The sequence below is a fragment of the Hippocampus bargibanti genome, linkage group LG16, assembly GCF_051943395.1.
Source record: "Hippocampus bargibanti isolate YZ-2025 linkage group LG16, ASM5194339v1, whole genome shotgun sequence".
Lineage (NCBI taxonomy): Eukaryota > Metazoa > Chordata > Actinopteri > Syngnathiformes > Syngnathidae > Hippocampus > Hippocampus bargibanti.
Window position 1 is genome coordinate 7390178 of NC_142749.1, and position 22149 is coordinate 7412326.

General features: G+C 39.1%; 2 protein-coding genes across 3 annotated transcripts in view; both read right to left on the reverse strand.

Moving 5' to 3' along the window:
- Window positions 1-695: 695 nt before the first annotated feature.
- Window positions 696-12157, reverse strand: tmem164 (transmembrane protein 164). Its single transcript, XM_089017326.1, has 6 exons — window positions 11625-12157; window positions 8744-8793; window positions 6870-6936; window positions 5707-5785; window positions 4527-4627; window positions 696-3224 (listed from the first exon to the last, which is right to left on the reverse strand). Exons 1-6 carry the CDS (start codon window positions 12060-12062, stop codon window positions 3018-3020), a joined length of 942 nt encoding a protein of 313 aa, XP_088873452.1. The 5' UTR covers window positions 12063-12157; the 3' UTR covers window positions 696-3017.
- Window positions 12158-14978: 2821 nt separating this feature from the next.
- gabra3 (gamma-aminobutyric acid type A receptor subunit alpha3) overlaps window positions 14979-22149 on the reverse strand; it is a 79732-nt gene continuing 72561 nt past the window's right edge. For both annotated transcript variants that reach the window (XM_089017325.1, XM_089017324.1), the window contains exons 10-11: window positions 21090-21128; window positions 14979-20949 (exon numbers count right to left, since the gene is read on the reverse strand). In XM_089017325.1, coding sequence (XP_088873451.1) covers window positions 20626-20949; window positions 21090-21128 — 363 coding nt within the window. In that variant the 3' untranslated portion in view covers window positions 14979-20625. The remainder of the gene's footprint in view (window positions 20950-21089; window positions 21129-22149) is intronic.

The window sequence follows — 22149 nt, forward strand, 5'->3', positions numbered from 1 at the left end:
CCAACAACTCTTGAGCACATCCTATTGTTCTCTAGCTGCTGAATCATTTGTGAATTGACAAGTCCAAATATTCAAACACAAGCGGAAGGCCCAATTTAGACCTTTTCATATGACACAATGCTTGTGTACTGTTGAACAATTTCAAAGCATTGATACCTCATAGGATATTGGACTTTTTTTTAAAATCCTCATAGTTTAGTGTAGCAGGTATGTGCGTCGGCTCCCCAGGGAGGTTTCAGAGTTCGGCTTGTTTTTTCAGCTCAATACTGAAGTTCATGTTGTGTTTGACTGAACCAAAGATGCTAGCGGCCATGTCCGGAATGCTGCTCTTCAAGCCTGACTTCCTGTCCTTCCAAAAAAATACATCTGCAGTTGATGAAAAACATGTGTCTGTGCGTCTGCGTATCAATCGCTCACCTGTCTGGACTTATTAAGCAACCCTGTTTCAATGACTTTTCATTGAAAATATTTCTGAAGCCGTTCATGGCATCACGGATGGTTGCAAACATGTTACTTTCTACTTTTGTTTGTTATTTCTCTCATTCAAAAAAATGAAACTCCCATCGTGTGCCTCGTAGCTTTATGGGTTTATAAATGTTTTCCCCCCACAAGACCAGCAGTTATACTTTGTTATACCCCTTATTTTTATGCCATTAAAATGAAAAAAAAAAAAAAAAAAAAAAAAAAAAAAAAAAAAAAAAAAAAAAAAAAAAAAAAAAAAAAAAAAAAAAAAAAAAAAAAAAAAAAAAAAAAAAAAAAAAAAGTTTTCTTTACCCTGGACCCAGTAGCTGCACTGGTGTACAATCGCACTGAAACCGTAGATGAGTAGTTGGAGAAAAAAATCAATAATAATGACAAATGAAATAAGAACTACAATAAAGTTGTTTGAAACTTTTTACAATATGAGATTGAAAAAAACAAAGAAAGTGACTGTTTTTGTACATCAAAAGTTTTTTTCAAAAGAATATTTTGAATCGAGTTTCAAAATTATTTGAGTGGTTTTCTATGTTTTGAATTTTTGAGACACTTGACTTCAAAGGTGTCTCACTGTACAATATGAACTTTTTTAGTTCCAGTGGCCTGATGGGCTGGGAGGGTTGCCCGGCGTAACTCCTCATACCATTGTTAATTTCTTGTCATTTTGATTTTGGAATATTGTTTTTACTCTGCTTTAGTAACTTGAATATGTTGGAGAAAAAAAAAACGAATCGGAAAGCTAAAAAAAACAAACCCTGTAGACCTAGAGCTTTCCTCTCCTTAAATTGCTGTTAGTGTGGTAAGACTTGAAACGGGCATTTTTTTATCACAATAGTAAGACCCCAACAGGAAAAAAATGCAAAACTGATACAAAACACAAGCAACTTTTCTTAAAAAATATATATAAAAAAAAAAAAAAACACAAAAATGCAACTGGCGGGGTGCGTGAAAGAATATATCCATTGATGGGTAATCTGAGTATGTAAGCAGTGGATGTGAAGAAAATGTAGTTTTAAACTGTTACATTTTAAAATCATTTATTCAATAAAAAGTCAACAAAAAAGTGTGTTTTCTTTTCAGCACAGATGTTGCATGTTTATGTGAGGGGGTAGTAGCCCTCGCCACCCAATTTTACAATGATGGAGCCTGCGTAAGAAGCCTCTCCCTCTAATCCAGGGGTGGGCACTCCTAATCCTGGAGGGCCAACCTCCTACACGTTTTCCATGTCTCCCTGTTACAATACACCTGATTCAAATGACCAGATAATCACCAAGCTCTGCGGAAGCCTTACATTGAATCTGCTCATTTGGATCAGGTGTGTTGCAACAAGGAGTGGAATTTAGATATGAAAGACAATTGCAATGACATTGAACAACTGAAAAAAAAAAAACTAAGAACCAAAAATAATCCCTTAAAAGTAGAAAAGCATCCCTTTTTTTACATTGAAGTACAATATCTGCAGACTATAATTATGCTACAATGATGTACCACACACACACACACTTGAAATGATACGCAATGTAATTGATGAAATATTAATACTTTCTTTCCATCAATAAATTACCCAAAGTGAGCTCATGCAGATTATCAGATAATTGGGGTTTGTATTGGCGGAGTGTGTCTCAGCAATTCTTTGCTAATGTTAACAGGAGTATCGAGCGACACGCTATTCAAGTTTCACAAGGCATGACTATTTTCTTCTCCCAATAAATATGTCAACATATCAACCAAAAGAGCACAATTTCCTTGGCAGAGGACAAATAACAATAATCCGATGGGTCCTCATTGATCTCAACATCGACTGAATGTTTGCGCTGGAGCTTAGTGGAAACTCAAACAACCCAATAAATTTTTGGTCCTATTTTTTAAAAAAATTGACATTAAATTACAACATGTTTAGGTGCAACAAATGAACCTGGGGCATACATTTTTGATCGATTTCCTTCTAAACTCAGTCAGCACGGTGTTGAAATAATACACTTGATATTCCCTTATCATCACCTGATGGCTGATGTAGAAGTGGGAAAAAATGTTTTTTTTTCCCCCTTCTTCCATTCAACATAAACACGGTGGGGTCAGTGATGATGACACGACACTGACAGATCGTTGATGGCCATCTTCCCACTTTTCCCAAAGCCGGAAACGACTTAAATTCACATTTACAGCGCAGGACAAATCGCACACAATACAAGTAAAATGGCAGATAAACTGACAATTAGAAACTTGACATTTGCATATTAACCAGTTGAAGAATGACAACAGCAGATAAGTAAGTGGTCACCGCCCTCACCCCCCCCAAAAAAGGCAGCATAAGAAAAAAATGATCTGCATTTTTCAGGGAAAATGATTGAAATTATCAAGCGGACTGGTGAGCAGCCCACCCAATTACCAGCCCTAAAATACCCATTAAAGTTTGTGCGTGCAAGTTGCGTACATTTGGACCACACGCGGGACTCGAGTACAGTAAAACACACGGTAAAAGATGGACTAAAAGCAACATAAAAGGCATTGAGAGTGAAAGGCTCGCATGTATCCGTGGTTCAATCGACTTTCTTGCTGCGCAGCCGCAACGTATCCAGGAAGTATCTGCATATGGGAACCGTGTGTTGCGAGAGTAGTGTCAGAAGCTTCCCGTGGATAAGCGTCAGGAGGGTCTGGTGGCCCGCTGCCCACACACGGTACCAAGGTCCGTAAAAGGGATCGGACACAGCCGGGCAGAGCATGTTGTTGAGGTTCACCTCTGTGATCTGGCGGATCAAAGACAGGTTGGGACATCATGCCAATATGTTGCTGTCATGTCCAGAGAAACTAGAGGCCGGACGTCTTTGAACAATGATGACATTTGTTTTGGTTACAATTGATGGAGAAACCATTGACAGATGTGTCAATGCAGTGAGTGAGGTGTGGCTCATCTTATACCAGTGCTTCGTCACATAAATGTCGAGCACCTTGAACCTTTCGATATGTTGCCCACGCGCAGAGAAATAATTAGAACGAAAACGCTGTACATGATTTGAAGAGGATTCATTCCCCTGAGCGTATTGTTCTATCCCCCAGCTATTGGATGCAAAAATTATTTCTCATTAGTTTTGCAGAGGTGCAGATGAAATCACATATTAGGATCAAGCCACCTCAGAAAAGGTCACTGTGATAAATTACTTTAAAGAACAACCGACATCTCCGGACAAGTTGTGTCCATCATTTGTAAATCAAATGACTTCTACTGAGCGTATTTTAAAAGGATTCCACCGCATATAGCGATATTTTATGTTTTAAGACTCGCGCTGAATATTCCGGAAGTCTTGTTTTTGAGTTGGTGACGAGTCCGTACGTGACGTCACTGAAGGAACGCCCCTGACCGAAAAAAGGACACATTGTAGCAGTCCTTCCATCACGTCAATGCATTTTGCTGTACTTTGGTCTGAAAACGTCGTGTAGGACCAAAAAGAGGCAGAAGAGGGCGAAAAAGCTCCATGTAAGGAATTAATCAGACTGTGGAAACGGGCTGATTAATTCCTTACACGGATTTGTCGCCATGTTCTGCCTTTTTTGGGTGCGACATTTCCCACCTCTGATGCCTCAAAATGACACGGAATACATTCTTTAATCGATTGCAAACATGTATGCTTTCTTCTTCAGAACTATTTGAATCATATTCATAACTGGATTAAAGCATGTTCTCCGAATCTGAAGCCATTGTGGCGTGACATCACGAACAAGGGAGCGGGACCTTCTGAAACTGGACACTTCCGGTTTCAAATTGAAGTACTTTTTAGACACTTTAAGTCATTTTTATTGGTGTTTTGCATTTGACTAAATATATCATACTTCGTGTTTTGGGTATCTTAGATGCTATAAAACGTTTTTCTGAAGTCAGTTAGGAAACAAAAAAGTGACGTCGGTTGTCCTTTAAAGCGAATAATAATCTCACTTGTATGGTGACATTATCCCCCTCAAACACGCAATGACCCTGGTGAAGCGCAACCCAGTGCATAAATGAGGGCCAACAGTGCACTATCGAAGTCATCCAGCAAGGGTCGCTCTCTTACCAGGCCAAGAACTTGTAAGAATAGGAAGTGATAGAGGAAAAGGATGCCTGTGGACAGCAGCGCCCACCATATGTCCCCCAGCGGCTCGGGCTTGTACACACCTATGAAGAGTAAGACATTTCTGAAATACACATAAAGTAGACTTTAAAATAATTATGCGCTGTTGACAAGCTCTGAATGAAGCTGGCCAACACAGTATTTGTAAAATCACTTTTCACAAGTGCAAATCCCCGTTGATGCTATCCAGACAAAGTTTCCCATCGCCACTTAACTCATTCGCTGCCATTCACAAATTTATTCTGGGTTTGAAAATATGACGTAGAGCACCATTCCCGGATTTGTTTGGGTGTTGGTAATAATAATAATAATAATAATAATAATAATAATAATAATAATACATTTAATTTCTAAGCTCCTTACAAAACTTTCAAGGACACTTTACAGTCACATGATTTTTTTGTGGCTGCCGATAAAGCGCTGGCCATGGCCTCTGGCACAGTTTTTCTTTTCCCTTTTATCCACATTAGTGCTTTGTTCCAGCTTTAGCTTTTGTTAAAACGCTTTAAACCAATATGTACGTATTGCATTGTATTTTGGACAGCCGCCCTCATTTCATGCTCATATAACTCCAGACCCATATAAGTTAGGAATTGACTCTTTTTTTCAAAGAAAAGAAGAGAGGAAGGTTTCTAACCCTGTATTGAATGTTTATGGTGTTCCAAAACTCAATATTCTGTGGGTCCTGGATTTGGAGAGATAATGACAAAAATCCTGACGCTGGAGTTGACACATTTTTGCACATGTCGGTCAGTGAATGGGTTAAATAACACAATTAGTGAGGTGCGCAATTAAGCTTCCGCATGTTGTGTGAGCTTCCCTAAAGGTTAATGAAAGGAAAAATAAAGGCGCCGAGTAGAAACTCCAAATATCTGTTGCCATTAGAAAGTAGTAAAGCGATTCTTCCGGGCATCTTATTAATGTTGAGTGAAGCCCAAAAACATTTGTTCCTCAGTAGTATGGTAACCTTTATAGGAGGAGGTCAAGACAGACAAACAAAACACGCGGAGAGGAACAGCTACCACAGTTGAACTGACACAGGCGATGCAGGCATTGACGTCAAAGGAGAAAAACAAGTCTGCCGTCAATGAAGGGAGGATGTAAGTGAAGGTCAAAACTTTACCTCCTTTCCTGAAAAGATAAAGCGGCACCAGATACAGCATGGAGTGCTGAATGTAGTAAATCTCCTTTTCAAATGGCAGCTGAGGAGACAACAGAGAGGAGAACGCACGAATGTGAGAGAGACACTTTTTTTCTTCTCAGCATTCCAATCTTTTCTTGTAAGCATTTCCTATGTTTTTTCTCTATTTAATCAGATACAGTAAACATAACACACACTCAAAAATTCCCAACCTCAAATTTATATTTAACGAGGTTGCTTCAATGTTATAAAATGCCACAATATTCTAAATTATTCTTTTTTTGTCCTCATTCACATATTTTCCAGTTCAGCTATGGGACAATGAAGGATGAAATACAGAATGAAATGTGACCCAATCCAACCACTGTTTCCCGTTACTATCACGAAACCATTGTCATGGTCGATGCAGCTCTATCGAAAACCAGAGATGGATTTCACCTCAGAGCCCACAATCAAAAGTGACGGCACGCCCACTAACAGCGCCCTGGCACTCAACAGATCAGATATAGAGAATGAGACAAACTTCACACTCGATATAGAGGGTGACAGCAAAACTCTTGAACCGAAGGTTGCCAGTTTCACCACTTCTTTGGACAAAATAAATCCTCATTTGGGTAAAAAAAGTCAGTAAATCGAGCAAATACATCATATGGAAAAGACAGAGTTATATATATATATATATATATATATATATATATATTACTGTGTGTGTGTGTGTGTGTATATATACAGACTAATATATATACACACACATATATATATATATATATATATATATATATATATATATATATATATATATATATATATATATATATATATATATATATATACAGTAAAGTCTCCTTATATCGATATTCAAGGGAGTCCGAAAAAATATCGATATAACCGGGACTATCGATATATCCGACCCTGTTTGCATGTAATTTTCTCAGTGCGTGCATAGAAATAGTATCGATATAACCGGGACTATCGATATATCCGATATCGATATAACGAGACTTTACTGTATATTACTCTGTACACACACACACACACACACACACACACACACACACACACACACACACACACACACACACACACACACACACACACACACACACACACACACACAATCTTGCCTGATTTCAATGGTTGCTTACCAGTCTTGTGTTGACCACGGGGAACATTAAAGCCAAGAGGGCGCCATTCAACATATGGACCTGCAGCCTATAAAAACACAAAAGCAATCATGAAAATCGGCCGGCACGTCGGGTGCTCATTAAGGAATGCCGCAGATTTCAGACAACTTAAGATCTGACCACAGTTGCACACTCTCCGACCCTGTCGACCACTTCTGCAAATCTATTTCTGCATTGCGTACGTCACAGCGTCACATCTGAGTTGATCCATTCAGATTCACAGCCTGGATGAATGGGTAGGGAGTTGATTCTACTTGGGCGAGTAATGTGTTTAAATTTCAATCATAACAATTTTGTCTTTAGAGCTATTGATTGACAAGTTTTAATGTATTGAAAGGTGATTGTGATTGGTTAAGAATTTAACCAATCACATTTCAGTCATCATTTGTTACCAGGGTCCGAAATCTACCTGGACGCCTTCACAATTAGCTCTGCAGGCTCTGGAGCATAACAATCAATGGTGATGAAACAGTTGCTGTAACCAATCAGTGTTCGAGTTGGCAACCCAAGGCCTGCTCAAAAGTGCTGCCAACATCAGTTTTCACAAATTATGATTGGCTAGTCACATGATTGGCTCGTCACGAGCCAATCATAGTATCACTAGCTGCTAGTGATAAGTGCATACTGGCCAGAGCTAGCACACTGTATCTGTAGCGAGCATTTTTGTGTTGATTTAATAGTGGTTTTGACAACCCACAATGGCTGAAGGAGGAGAAGAAATGGATTTGGTTGGAGATATACTGTTGACACCATTTTGAAGATGGACTCTTCAAAAATAGATGGACATCATTAAGAAAGGTTGGACAGTTCCAAAGCTATGAATCCACATGTTCATCGTAAAAATTTGAACAGTTTATTGACACTATTCCTTGTTTCTTCAAGTCACCGGTTATTTCCTGTCCAACGACATCCTCTAGTGGACGTGTAGTACATGACACCATACTCGCACCTGTGGAGTGTTTCAGATGTCGCACTACTTACTGAGGGCCAAGGAGTGAAATGCACGCCCGCCACTGTGCAATCCCAACTTGAAAATGGAGGAAATCTATCCAGATTTGTACATTTGCAGCAATGGAGAAATAAGATGAGCCTCATCGCATGTCCCAAGATGCTGTGTCATTATAATATGGCAGCCATGAATTGACAAACTCATAAACAAATCCTCATATTTGCAATAATACAAGGAAACGGTAGAAGAGCAAATAATTTGGAAAAACATGGATGATTATTTGCATCCATGATTAGCATGTTTTTACAGTGTGTCAAGGTTGTGGATAAGCTCCACCATGAAGACAATAACACAAACCCAGGGGGCGTTGAATGGATATGATACAACTTTGCTCTCCAACGACAGGTGTCACATGTTCTCATTTGCACGCGAGGTAGAATAGATCGGGCCGCATTTGGGTTTTAATCTTGCTGCAGGGGGGAAACGGTTGTCTGAGAGTGAAGCAGCATGCTGCACTGTGGTGGGTGGAGAAGCGTCACACTTCAGCTGCCGATGACATTTGTGTTGTCGGGAGCAATTTAAAATTAGAACCACACCATTTGACAATGCGAGCGCGGCCTTTTGGGCGGCTGGATAATTTCAAGCCATAGAAAGCAGCCATTTCATTTGGTCGACATGACCATGCCTCAAATGAGCAATTTTCCCATCTCAATTAGAAATTGCATGAGGAAATTGAGAGACGATTAATTCATCGCGAAGGACGCATTTGTCAAAGTAAAACATTTGATGTAGCTCTTATATTGGATTTCCATTGATTGAGCAAAGGGGGCGCTTGTGCTTCAGCTGTTGAGCGGAATGATGTGTATGAGTTATACGGCAAGCTCACCTAAACACCACCATTGCAGTTTTACATGGCGGGCAGGCCAGCAGAAAGATCTATGAAAGAGAAAGACATAGTTACACACGCGTGGTAAGGTATAAATAAATCATTAAGTGCTGTAGAGGTGGAAAAAAATGGGTTAAAGCTTCATCTGTTGTCAAAAGAGCATGTTGTCAAAATTCAACCACAGTTCTTACAAGAGACAACATATTCCAATGCATTGTACCAGTGGAAGTCTGGGTTTTTGCGACGACTTCATTTCTGCTGCCACCCCACACCCCTTTCCACATCCACACAAGAGATTACACTCTGAAATGGATTTTATGCAAATCGCTACGCAAGCTTATTCTCAGTCAGGAGGTCCCGGTTAAGTAGAGATGTTTGCTGGTCTGCTCACAAATTGACTGCTTAAAGATTCATGTGTCACCGCTGACACATTTATCAAGAACTAAGATGCTATATAATGTGGTGTTTTTTTGTTTTGTTTTTTTAAAGAATAGGCTAATCTGTCTGTTCCAAATGATGAGCGGCAAAAACAGATTGTGATCATGGGATAGCCAGTATTAATACCCAACTAGGCCACTGCGGCATGAAGTTGTATATGACTTCGAGTGTGTGTGTGTTCATTCAAAGGACAATGCTGTTTCCGTGTCAAACAAATTCACCGAAATGTGAATATCAACATCAGGGATTTTCATGTTTATTTATGGCAGATGCCCTCAGAAATTCAATGAATATTCATTGAAGATTATAATAAATAAACAAATAATAATACATGTGTGTGTCAGATTCCAAATGGTACAACTTTGGCGGTATTTCGTTGAAAAAAAGTAATTATCAGGACTCAGGAAGAAGCCATGAGCATCGCAGCGACCATTAACCAACTTTATCATGACTGCGCATGAGCATCAACAGCGCCACGAAACAATTCGTCCACATTCTGTCCACAAGCATGAGCGTTGGTAAATGAGCCGCGGCACTGCTGATGTAGCATTAAAGACGCAATTAACTTTAATAGTTGCATCCCCCGAATAATTTTACAGCTAAAATATCAATGGTTGGGGGCCTGTTCTTTCATATGGTCAAGCTCTGCACTTCAAACAATCTGAAAAATAAAAATAAAACATAAACGCAGTTTGCGCAAAAGGGGAAAACTTCACGTTTTTGGTTCAGTAGCTGAATTATTACACTGAATACAAAAAACGTCTACGGACCCTCTCAGAGTGGCATTCTTTTGATGATTCAAACAAAATTGAATAAATGTTTACAGAATGTACTTAAACAGTTTATGTGGCCTCGACCCTGTGCATGAATATTCACATTTTTAAGTAGAATTGATGTCCACTGAAATACAGTAAAGTCTCGTTATATCGATATCGGATATATCGATAGTCCCGGTTATATCGATACTATTTCTATGCACGCACGGAGAAAATTACATGCAAACAGGGTCGGATATATCGATAGTCCCGGTTATATCGATATTTTTTCGGACTCCCTTGAATATCGATATAACGAGACTTTACTGTACATTGGGGGGATTATCAGCCAAACAAACCAACAAATAACACACCCTCAACCTCCAAAAAATTGGGGAGGAAAAAAAAATCTCCCTCTATATGCTAATAAATTTTAGATTAGTATGGGCGGCACAGAATGTCCCTAAAGTGAACAAGATTGTGTTAGCCGTCATTTCTTATTTTGCAGACCCGGTCAATGATGTTGTTGACCCACTATCAATCAATCACTATGTGCAATTTCAATTAAATTCTAACCACATTATTCATTTACCACTGTACTGTGTTATGTTCATGACCTTTCGCAACAAAATACAATAATGTAAGGCGCAGGCCAAGCAGTCAGGTCGAACCAACGAAAAGCACTCTCATGGAAATAGTGCATAGAATGTAGCTGATTTGAGAACAGGACTGACAACATTTACTTTTTAATGTATGAACCCAATGCTTTTGTGAATCATTGCTATATACACACACAAAGACGGTAGAAACCACACCCTACATTTTGTTGACGAACACCTTGGAAGCAAACACTACTTCAGCCGGGAGATATTGTGGATTGTCTGTTTAGGGACCACTATGTGTCTATGTGTTCGGATGGGACATTTGAGTCTGAAAAGCTGAGTTAACAACTTTTGATGATTAAATTTTTTTGAGACTACTCAAATGAGTACCATTGGCAGTAAATCATAAGGAAGTAAAAAAATTGCAAAAGACCATAACGAAGTAAGTAGAATTGAGGGGAAGTTTGTGCAAACTTTCACTCTGGGGAAAGAGGAAGGAACGCCGGTAGAGGGTAGAACTTTAAGTCAATCAATTAACAATACAATTACTGTATATATGCCTTTGCAATTAATAATATGGAAGGGTGTTTGCAATATTCCATCTTATAAATCAGGTAACCAAACATTAACATAGCTGTACGTTAATGTGATTCAAGTAATAGAAAAAAAAAAAACTGGACACTTGTAAATATGGGTTGTTGCAATATATTTAAATGCATTTCTTGATTCTGCACTATGTACAGTCTTGTTTATAGAACGGTTTTTGCACATCTACATTTGCACAGTATACAGTTGACATTTTTATTTTGTTATGCTTAGAATATCTTGTTTTCTATCCTTTCACTCCCACCCCAACCCCATCCCTCTTCAATTGCTGCTGTGGACTGCAAATTTCCCCATTGCGGGACGAATAAAGGTATTCTGATTCTGATTCTGATTCTGAATCACACTGCACACTTCATTTGCACATGAATGATGGAGGACACTGTGGCGACCCCTTCAAGAGAAAAGCAGAAATGAAAAGAAGTAAATGCAGGTATGCATTGATCACAGAGGTCAGGAACTGACCAGCAGTGTGATCCTTACCTGGATCATGGTCACCACATGGCACGGATTGAGCAGGTAGATCACAGTCTTGGTGGCGAATTTGAACCCCACTTCTACTCCAAAAGTCATGCATAGTGCAACAAGTAACAAGTTCTTCCCTACACTATCCTCCTTTGATCTCGTGCACTCTTTCCCCACCACTTTGAGCTCTTTTGAGATGTTTATTTTTTTCAACGCAACGCCAATCTCCACAATGGAAACGAGGAACACAACCAGACTTTCACTGATGCGCTGCTGGGGCGCGAGGAAGGCGGCACATTCTGGGCCCCCGTTGCCTTCAAACTTCGGGTCCACCCCGCCGTAGACCCAGTCTAACAGGCTGTATATGTTATACCTGGACATATTCCTCTTCTCGTGGTGGAAAAAATACGAACAAGACGGAATGAAAGACGTCACACTGACTTCTTGGCGAAACATGAACTGCAAGATTTTCCTTCGGCAGTAAGTAGAGAGGAAGACATGTACTTGCCCTGTCTCAGCTAGCGAATTAGCCGAACCCCCCCCCCCCCCCCCCCCGCAAGTCCTCCTACTCCTCCTGGGGCGGATGACAAACTTCCAGCTAGCTGCAGGAGGCGGCTGATAACATCGATGTTAATAGTTGTGTGACCGGGGTAACCGGGAAGCCTTCCTGCTCATTCACCTTCCCCTAAATGGCGTCGACATTATTTCAAGCAAGCATGTTTCCTTGCTCTCACAAAGTCTGAGCTCGAGTTAGCAACAACATGATCGGCGGCAGGTAGCGAGATAGCTTAGCCACCATCGCCCTTGTCTCAGTAAACCCTGAATTGTACTTCTCAGACTGAGCAGCAATGCCATTGGCCATGACGGCATGAGTGCAGTGTTCTTTTCCATTTTGCAACACAACGCTAATCCGGTTGATAAATCCAATGGGGTCGGTTTCAACTCGCAATTGAGATGTAATTAGTTGTTACACTTTTTGAGAGGTGTAAAAGTGACTTAAACGTGAGCCGATTTGTTTGCTGCCTGAGAGACAAAACTATGGGCATCCCAGCAGCCAAAAGCAACGGTCTTTTGCGGAAATGGATGAGGAATGTACTACCACGACTATTATTCCTGATACTTGGTAAGAAAATTGATTTTATGAAATTGCACATAATGGAATATAAAGCTTTATTTCGAAAGCCTTGATGCAAATGCAAGCCTGACTTGATTTGTGACATGTGATGTAACTTTTATTAGAGACAGAGTTGCCCCCTCTGATGACTTTTCTGCAAGCAAGTGTACCATCATCAAGCCGAGTTTTAAGACGTCACCATTAACGTCACAGGTAAAAGTGAAAATGCAAACAAATGTAACATACCACCACAAACCATAGCAAAATACACAAGCGCAATTTGTTATTCAACATGGTTACCTGCTTGTCAAACAAATCCTGACCTCAAGTACCTACCGACCTATAAATGTACACAATCACTAATGTATTGCTTAGAGTCTAATATATATATATATATATATATATATATATATATATATATATATATATATATATATATATATATATATATATATATATATATATATATTGTGGTGGGCCGTCAGGGCCAGCAAGGCCTTCCCTGCTGGCCTAACATAATCAGACATCATTATCATAATTATAATAAAAGTCAATTTCATTAAAAAAGTATTTTTTCTAAATATATATAATTATTCTACATACTGTTTTCTTGATGTTATATTATATCCATTTGGTTATGCTCCTTTCAGTGTTGTAGTTTTAGGTCAGAGTTTTTAATCCAATCAGAATTCAGCTAGTTTGTGTCGCCAGGCTGTATGAAATCTGACCGACGCCTTCAGAATCAACAGTGAGGGCGTCTGTGCGCTGTACAGAACGGGCACATGTAGTTAATATAAGGTTGCGATAGCCAATCAGATCACGAGTTGGCACCTCAGCCCTCAGCCCGGAAACCCGGAAACTTTAGCAGAAAAACCAATTATATCTACTCGCTTTTTTAATCCACAATGGCTGAAGGAGAGGACAACTCGCTGTCACATGTAGGTAAGCCTATTCTCAAGAACAAATGAAAAAGATTTGTTTACTTTTATTTTCAACAAATAGTTTGTTTTGTGAACGTCTTGTTGTTTTTCTTATATTAAACTGACATTTTGTAATTTAGCGTAAAATCTTGTTAAAGATTGCATATTCTTTGTGGACTTCAGTTCTAATTGCTGATGCACATTTATTGATGTGTAATTGCTCCGGAATATCGATAGTCCGGTTATATCGATATTTTTTCCGACTCCTGAGAATATTGATATAACGAGACTGTACTATATATATATACAGTAAAGTCTCGTTATATTGATATCGGATATATATATATATATATATATATATATATATAGTATATATATATATATATATATATCGATATAACGAGACTTTACTGTATATATATATATATATATATATATATATGGGGGGGTTCGGCTAATTCGCTAGCTGAGACAGGGCAATATATATTGGACTTCTCTTGATTCTCTTCTCTTGTTTGAACTGTTTGCCACTGCTTACCACCATCAGCCTTCTGTGCAAAATAATTATTTTCCAGCAATTACTTTCATTGGGAACGTGTCATCTTCTGCATGATCCCTGCCCTCCAGTTATTTCCCTGGTTTATGGTTATGACTTTATGAGGCAATTCCAGGCAGACATAATGGGAAGCCATCAAACATGCATTCGAGTAGGTCTGAGAGACCTGAGACAATGAAATCATTTCAATGAGACAATTATTTTAAATTTAATGAAAATTCAGACAGTTTTTTCATTTGAGGTGGGGAAATGAAACAAAAAGTTATTAGTTCAAATAGACCTCATGGACAAACGAGAACCGGTGTGGTAAATAAATGCCAACAGGCCACAACTATTCCAACTACTGCTATTATGACTTTTATTGGATTACCCCCACAGGACTGTTTATTGCATTGACCTATCGTCCTCTTTATATGAAAGAACTGAATTAAAAAAATAATAATTGCAGAGCTAATAGCCAGCTTTCTTCGATAAACAAAACCAGAGGAACATTTCCCTCATTTTGTGGGTGACAGCTGAGATTTAAGACTTCAGTTCGTCTTCCTTGTCTCTCATGCGATTCATAGTTCAAAATGTACACAAATCAACTGATAACATAATGATTTATGAGCATTTAGGTTTTACACCTGTCAGACGCACCCATTGTTTTATTCACGGATATGTTGCTTTCTTTGTTGCATTTACGGTATTAGGTATGTTTCTTCATGTCATTCTGTGCACACCTTTCAAATGACTCAAAAGTATTCATAGTGACCTAAAAAAAGGATGTTCTACAAGACAAAATACAACATCCTTTTATTTCAATTTCCATTTGCTACATGTCATAACAGTAAGCACATGAACGAGAAAAGTCAACATACAGACTCCAGTCACTGAGCACATTGACAGGGCCACTTCCCAACATCAATACAGAGTCCACCACAGTATGTTCCTGGAGCTGTCTTTTGTGGAGGACGTCTTTTTATCGCTCAATGCGTAGAGACATGCAGTGGAATAGCAGGAGAGAGAACACAGCATGTACAAGTCTGATTGCAAACAGCTGCTAATTCACAGTTAAGTGTTGGGAAAAAAAGTGCCCACAAAATACCGACCTTGTAAGGAGATTCGTGAACCGCATCTACAGCACATCATAAAAACACTATAACACTCAGTGTTACAGAGCTGAACATGAGACAGCGCTACGCTCATCTGATTAAAAAATAAATGACGTGACATATCCATATTCACAAACTACATCTGTATTGGAATTGAGTTCACGATATCTACAAATTCACAACATTTTTCTCAGCTATCCAGTATTGTTATTTGATATAGTGTACTGTATTTGTATATTGCGCGCTACCCATCCACGGAATTGCATCAACATTTTAGAGGTTAGGTTGTGTAACCCGTAAGCGGTACTAAATAGCATAAATGTCTATATATTCGTATACCTTTCATATATGTCTTTGTGCAATGACATGGTTTCTTTATAAACAACTCTGGCCATCTTGGGAAAATAATAAATGACAAAACAATCTCCAAAGTAGCATTCCAAGAGTACAGTCGAATCCAGTTGATCACAAACACTGACTCTTTTTCACTTTGGACCTTTCAATGTTAATAAATACAACAATTTGGGCATGCAAAAAGATGTAGAAATCAAATGTTGCGTGAGTGTTGTTGCCGTCCGCAGATGGACAAACAAGATGTACAGCAAAAGCTAATCTGAGATGCTGTACTGAAAAATAAGTACTCCTTTGGACCATTTCAAAATTAGGCCATAATTGTGTTTTTGCATACAGACATACAGTATATACTATTGATATCAGGGTACTTTTGCCAACCCATCTTTTGGTTTACCGTCACAATCTAGTGAGAGTTCTAATTCAACATCTTTACATCAACAAAACAAAGCATACAAAAGAATGACATTTTCACACATCAGTGGATGTCAAAATGAAAAAGAAACGTACGACATGTCCAATGAGATCGCTCCGATGCCATTTTCCTTCTGTTGTGATCCCCAGGGGGCATGTTTGCATAGTACAGGATCTGGAGATTGCCTGAATATTCTGTCATGTACAATATTAACCCAGTTCCCAGTCTTTTATTTGGCTGCCCAGTCAATCTAATAATTCTCTCCATTTATTCACACGCCTTTTGAGAGGAACCACTCACCTTTTCCCGTCTTATGAAGCCAAATACCGTGCAAATACATATGACGCAGAACTGTTATCTTTGCAGAGGCCAGTTGTTTGCTTTTGGATCTCATTAAGACTCCAATCACACCAAAGGTTATGCTAGGTCAATAAATTGCGTTGCAAAGTGAACAAGTCTCCTGATAGGCCACTTCATATCAGTGGAAATAATACTGTATAAAATGCCAGAAATGCTATTTTAAGAGGGATAATGAGAACCTCCATTGTCAGCGGTTTGAGTTACAATGTGTTACTTTTTATGTTAATAAGCAGCTGTTTAACGTTTAACAAGCTTCAATTCCTACATATTATTTCTTTTCGAACTGTCATATATCATTGAATGCAAGTCTTGAGTATGTTTGACACTTATTTCCAAGGCATTTTCCAAATATTGAACAGCTGCTTAAATCATCCCCATAATGCAAAAGTAGATTACAACGACTTTTATGCGGGTCTATTTTACTGCGTTTTGTCTCGAAATGAATACGTTGGTTCCTACTACTACTACTTCTGTGATGTACTTGGAGGACAGAGAATTTTGACGCTTGCTCTCCAAGACGGAATGGTTCATTTCAGTCCTCCGCAATGCATAATTAATCAGGGTCAAATAATTTAAAATCCCAGCAAGGGTGGAGTTGCTCAAACTATTGGCAACTGTCACAACATGATGTGACAAAACAAAAATGTTGGTAAACAATCTAAGTCAGCCATTGATCAATGTAGTCTGATGATATTCTCTATATTGTTGTATTTTCTAAATGCTGACCCTGTAGTCACTTAAAATATGCTCTGAATGACTAAGAAGGAACTTTCATGAAGGATTAGATTTGTTCCCGAGCTACAGGTAAAGCAGACTCAAGATATTTGCATGCTGGCGTAAGTGGGTAAAAAACACTTTCAAAACCTTGTTGGTGTTAATGAACATCACATAGAAATGCATTCTTCATTTATGAAGGTGTCTGGGGCTGTGAGTGGGTCACCAGTCAGTAAATTGGCCAAACCACAAGAAAACTGACATACAGATCTGCTTGAGTGGAATACTCCATATACCATGAGGTAACGCTGCATTTTGAGGATACGGTACACGGCGGCAGATTGCATTAACTTTTGAATGATATACTGAAATTGCTTTTTTTGCCACAGTAAAACCCCTTTAAGAGCGGCATAACACAGGCTCTTGCTGTAATTATTTTTTTGTTCACTCCTGAAAGTTGTTCCAAAAGATGTTTCGACAAATAGTGTGGTGCAACAGTACGTGTTTAGTATCAACATAAAGGCAACTTCGCTCAGTTCAATTGTACATGAGCAATCTACCGTATATTTTTCCCCCACTAGGTCTGGCGTCACAACTATGATACAAATTTATAGTCTTCATCTGTATATTTGGCAAGCACTTGTCTATGACAAAACGGAAAAGTTGTTTGAGTACACAAATGACATGAGTAAAAACATTGCTTTTTGCAATAGGCAAAAAAACCACGAGCAAGCACTGACAAAGCAGATGAAATTGAGGAAAAACAAGGAAAAATATATTCAAAAATTTTTTTCTGTCCCGTTCTCAAAATACATTGAATGTATAAAACATCCAATTGTATTAATTTCTATAAGAAACAGAAAAAAAACTGGGCTACAGTCTGAGGTAATGATGGTGTTTTGTGATGTTGTGATGACTGTGTAAAAAAAAAAGGACAAAATCCATGTGAAATCTTCAAATTGATTTTGTGTCAACTTGTCAGAGTCCATGTTTTATCCTCATGAACACTTTCACAGCTTTCCCTCTCACCCATACTTGCTTCACGATTTGGTTGGGCATAGTCACACAGTGCCATCAGCTCTGACGATATACACAAAACCGATTTTATTCATATGTCTACTCTCGGTGGATGAAAATACACCCCCCCCCCCACACCCTGCCACACCATTAATATTATCCGTCTATTCAGCAAGGCACTTTGCTTCCTTTTTAACCAAAAATATAATCAGCAAGCTATAGTCACTGGATTTGAAAATGCATCGGCTACCCCATGGGATGCAAAAGCAATTCCAGATCATACCGCATTGGCTCTGATGAGATTCATCTTGATCTGAAGGCCAGACACCGAAGATTATTAATGATGTTCCTGTATGGAACTATATGCGCCGCCCCCTGTTCCTAGACCACACTTATACAACCTTAGAACAGCTCCTTAGATGTCTTTGATTGCATCCCTTGCATGATCCGAGTGTGTGTGCCTGTATGTTATGAATTCTCGTTTTCATCTCGGTACAATAATGACAACCTGAAACCACTTGCAAAACAGAGAAAGAGAAAATGGTTTCACTATTTATCAAACTGAGAAGCGGTCAAGATTCAGCGATAGGCTACTTTGTAACTCACAACGGGAAACATGGCCAGAGCTACTGTAAATGGAAGAAGAAAACAAATGTAACATCCATCAACCTCTTTGACACAGAGATTGCATGACATCGCAGTCGAAGTGAGCCTGCCGTCACGCTGCTTTGCTTGTTTACATGGAGCGGAAGAAAGCTAGCGTGATGCCATGCCAGTTGGGTAGGGGCTTTAGATTGCTTACTGAATATTTCCACTCCTTCCATTTCTCCTTTGTAGAATTGTACCATAAACGGTGTAACATGGATAGCAATGTGATGAACTCTGGAAAAGGGGATATCATGACAATAAATTCCCTCACAGCCAAGGTAGCTTCATGTGAGCATTTGCCCCTCCGTGTTCATGGACGACAAAACATCACAACACAAACACATAATATGCACTCATAGGAATGTGAATTCTCAATCTCAAAAATGCTGCCTTTGCAAAGATATCCACAGGTCTGCCCATATATTAGTCAGCATATTAATTTCTGGTCATAAGGATGGGAATTCCCACTTCATGGTACAAATAATAACACCGTACAAATAATGAGCGGTGGCATTTTTTTCCCTGGAGGCCGCAGAAGATGGCTCCATTTGATGACATACTAAGTACGGTTAAAACAACGGGGACTGGGAGTATAGCAAGATTCCCAAAACAAAAAAACAAAACAGAGCTTTTTGTACACTTTTTTTTGACATAATGTCACAAACAAATTCATCAGGAACAACACTAGAAGCTTTCATGCTTGTCGGAGGTAATTGGGTCAATTTTGAATTGACAACGTCAGAGGTGATAACACACCAACATGTTGGCAATTATTGTTTGCTGCGGTGCAAAATAGTGCTACAACATACTGACCATTTTTAAAAATCATATTTTTAACGTATTATCTTTGTGAAGGCAGCTGCTTGAATATCATGAGATTAAGCATGCATGCACGCACGCACCCTATTTGCATTGTCTCTGTGTGTGTGTATATATACACAAATATAAAGAGGTACCTGGACTGATGAGTTCAATACATTCCCTGACCAACCTTGTACCCAAATTGACACATTTTGTTTTTAACATGAGATTAAAGCACAGTAACCCCTGTAAAATAATTAAATACAATGCAAGTAAACAAACTTGCTTTATGAATTGTAATTACAGTATGACTGCAGTATTCTAAAAAAAAAACAAGAAATACTGTATTTGTATGTTAGATTTTTTTATGTTTAATGACAGAAAGTGACTGTGCTCCCACAACCCACATATCTATATTTTGCAGGGATTACCTTTGTTGTTATGTTTTTTTTTATTCCCACTTCACATGAGTGGCAATGTGTTTGAAACTTGCTTATACAGTAAAACCTCGGTTTCCGACCATAATGCCTTCCAGAAATCCATTCGAAAACCGATTTGGTTGAAAACCGAAACATTTCTCATTATAATCAATGTAATCAATATCTGCTTTTTTAATCGCGATTGAACAATACAAACCGTCTGCTCACAATGCAACGCTACACGAGGATAATGTGAATGAGACACAAAGAAGTGACGTATAACGAAGCTTGAGGAGGTGCTTTCTGGTGCGCTCAGTTTGGCCAAGAACCGAGGCAGAAAAAAACATTTTTGGTCGAGAACCAAGACGTTCGAAAACCGAAGTTTGACTGTAATGGAAATGTATACTCTCAACACAAAGTAAAATAAATAAAAGGAACACATAAACCAAACCATATTCCAACATGGGACCCCTCCTAAGTTAGGTACCACTGTATGCACACACACACACACACACACATATGCACGCACCCCCCCACATGATTTTCATGGCTTCCATCAAATCTTTCTTCTTTCTTAATAAACCGATTCAAGATTGATTTGTGATCAAATTCAGTTGGGGTTGTTTGCCTCTATGATGGCCGGCTTCCTGTTCACGTACGTGGCCCAGTAGCCCAAGTTGAAGATGAAGAATAGGATGGGGAAAATGATGCGCGATATCTTGTCCACTTTGCTGACTCGGTTGTAAGACTTCTTGGCTTCTGTGTAGGGATCATCCATTTTATGGAGATAGGAGTGCTTGGCCGATGCCCCAGTAGCAGCACTCTTAGAAATGGTTGTTAAACCTTGGTCCTTTGGTACGTTGATGGCGTAGGTTGTTCCGACAATGTTGAAAGTGTTGTTTGCCTTTTTGGAGAGACTTGCAGATTCTCTTCTCTGAAAATGAAGAGAAAGCAGCAATGGTTGTCAGGAGAAAAGGCAGCAGACTCCACAATACTTCCATTTGAACTCTTAAAGAGGAAATAGAAGCAACACCACGAGACACGACACACACAAGAGCAAAACAAAAGCCTAACCATATCGTTAATCCTGGCCATGTTAGCCTGAAACGGTTCCTGAAAAGAAAAGTAGAAAAGAAAAAAAGTTTACCAATTATATTAAGTTACCCAAATTACATGCTCTGTTCATCAATGTAGCTTGTACATTTTCCACGATAGTCCAGTAAATCTGCATCACACAAGGTTTGATTGCAGAAGAAAAAAAAGAGGACATGACCATTTTATTCAGCTGTGAAATGTTTTAAAAAGTGCTTCCATTGGAAAAAAAAAAAACAAATAGGCTTGCATCACTTGCACTTGGTCGGCTGGCGTGTGCGCTTTGCTGTCAGCTGCAGCATAGAGCATTGGGAAAAAAAGGGGATGGAGGTGGTTGGGAAGGGGATAATAATGTCTGTAGTCATATCTGACAAATCAATGAACGCAGCGAGGCGTCTTCAGGCAAACATCTCATGATAAAACAAACATGACACAGGCAATATGATAGAAGAAGCTCATATCTTTGTACTTGTACAGAGAAACCATTACACTCTGTGTTGAAAGAAAGCTTCAGTGTTGTTCTGAATTTGCACAGGGATATACTTATTTACCAAACCTTTAGCATCGGATGATTTCATAATCCTAGCAATCTAACAATGGGCTCTACACGCTGCCACAGTCGAGGAGGGAGGAGGGATGAGGGAGGAGGGAGGGCCGGGCAAGTAGGGCAGAAAGATTGATGGTGGTGCAAGTTTCACTTTTCTGTAGTGGCGACGGTAGCTGTGTATGTATACGTGTGTGTGTTTTTGTTATGCTGTAACTGAGTCAGGATGTCCTCACACCTCACACCCATGGAAATTTCCATTGTACATTTCCATCTTATTTGTCTTAACACTAAAAAAAATGTCAGCCCGTCCAAATGTATCAGTACTCCCTTCCCCAATGAGATGCAACACCATTTTCCGGGTGTACGCCACCATCATTATACAGTCAAACCTCGGTTTTCGAATGTCGCGGTGCTTGTTCAATTCGGTTTCATCCAAAAATACTGTTGTTTTTTTTATGCCCCGGTATACAACCGAAATTCGTTTCTCAACCAAAC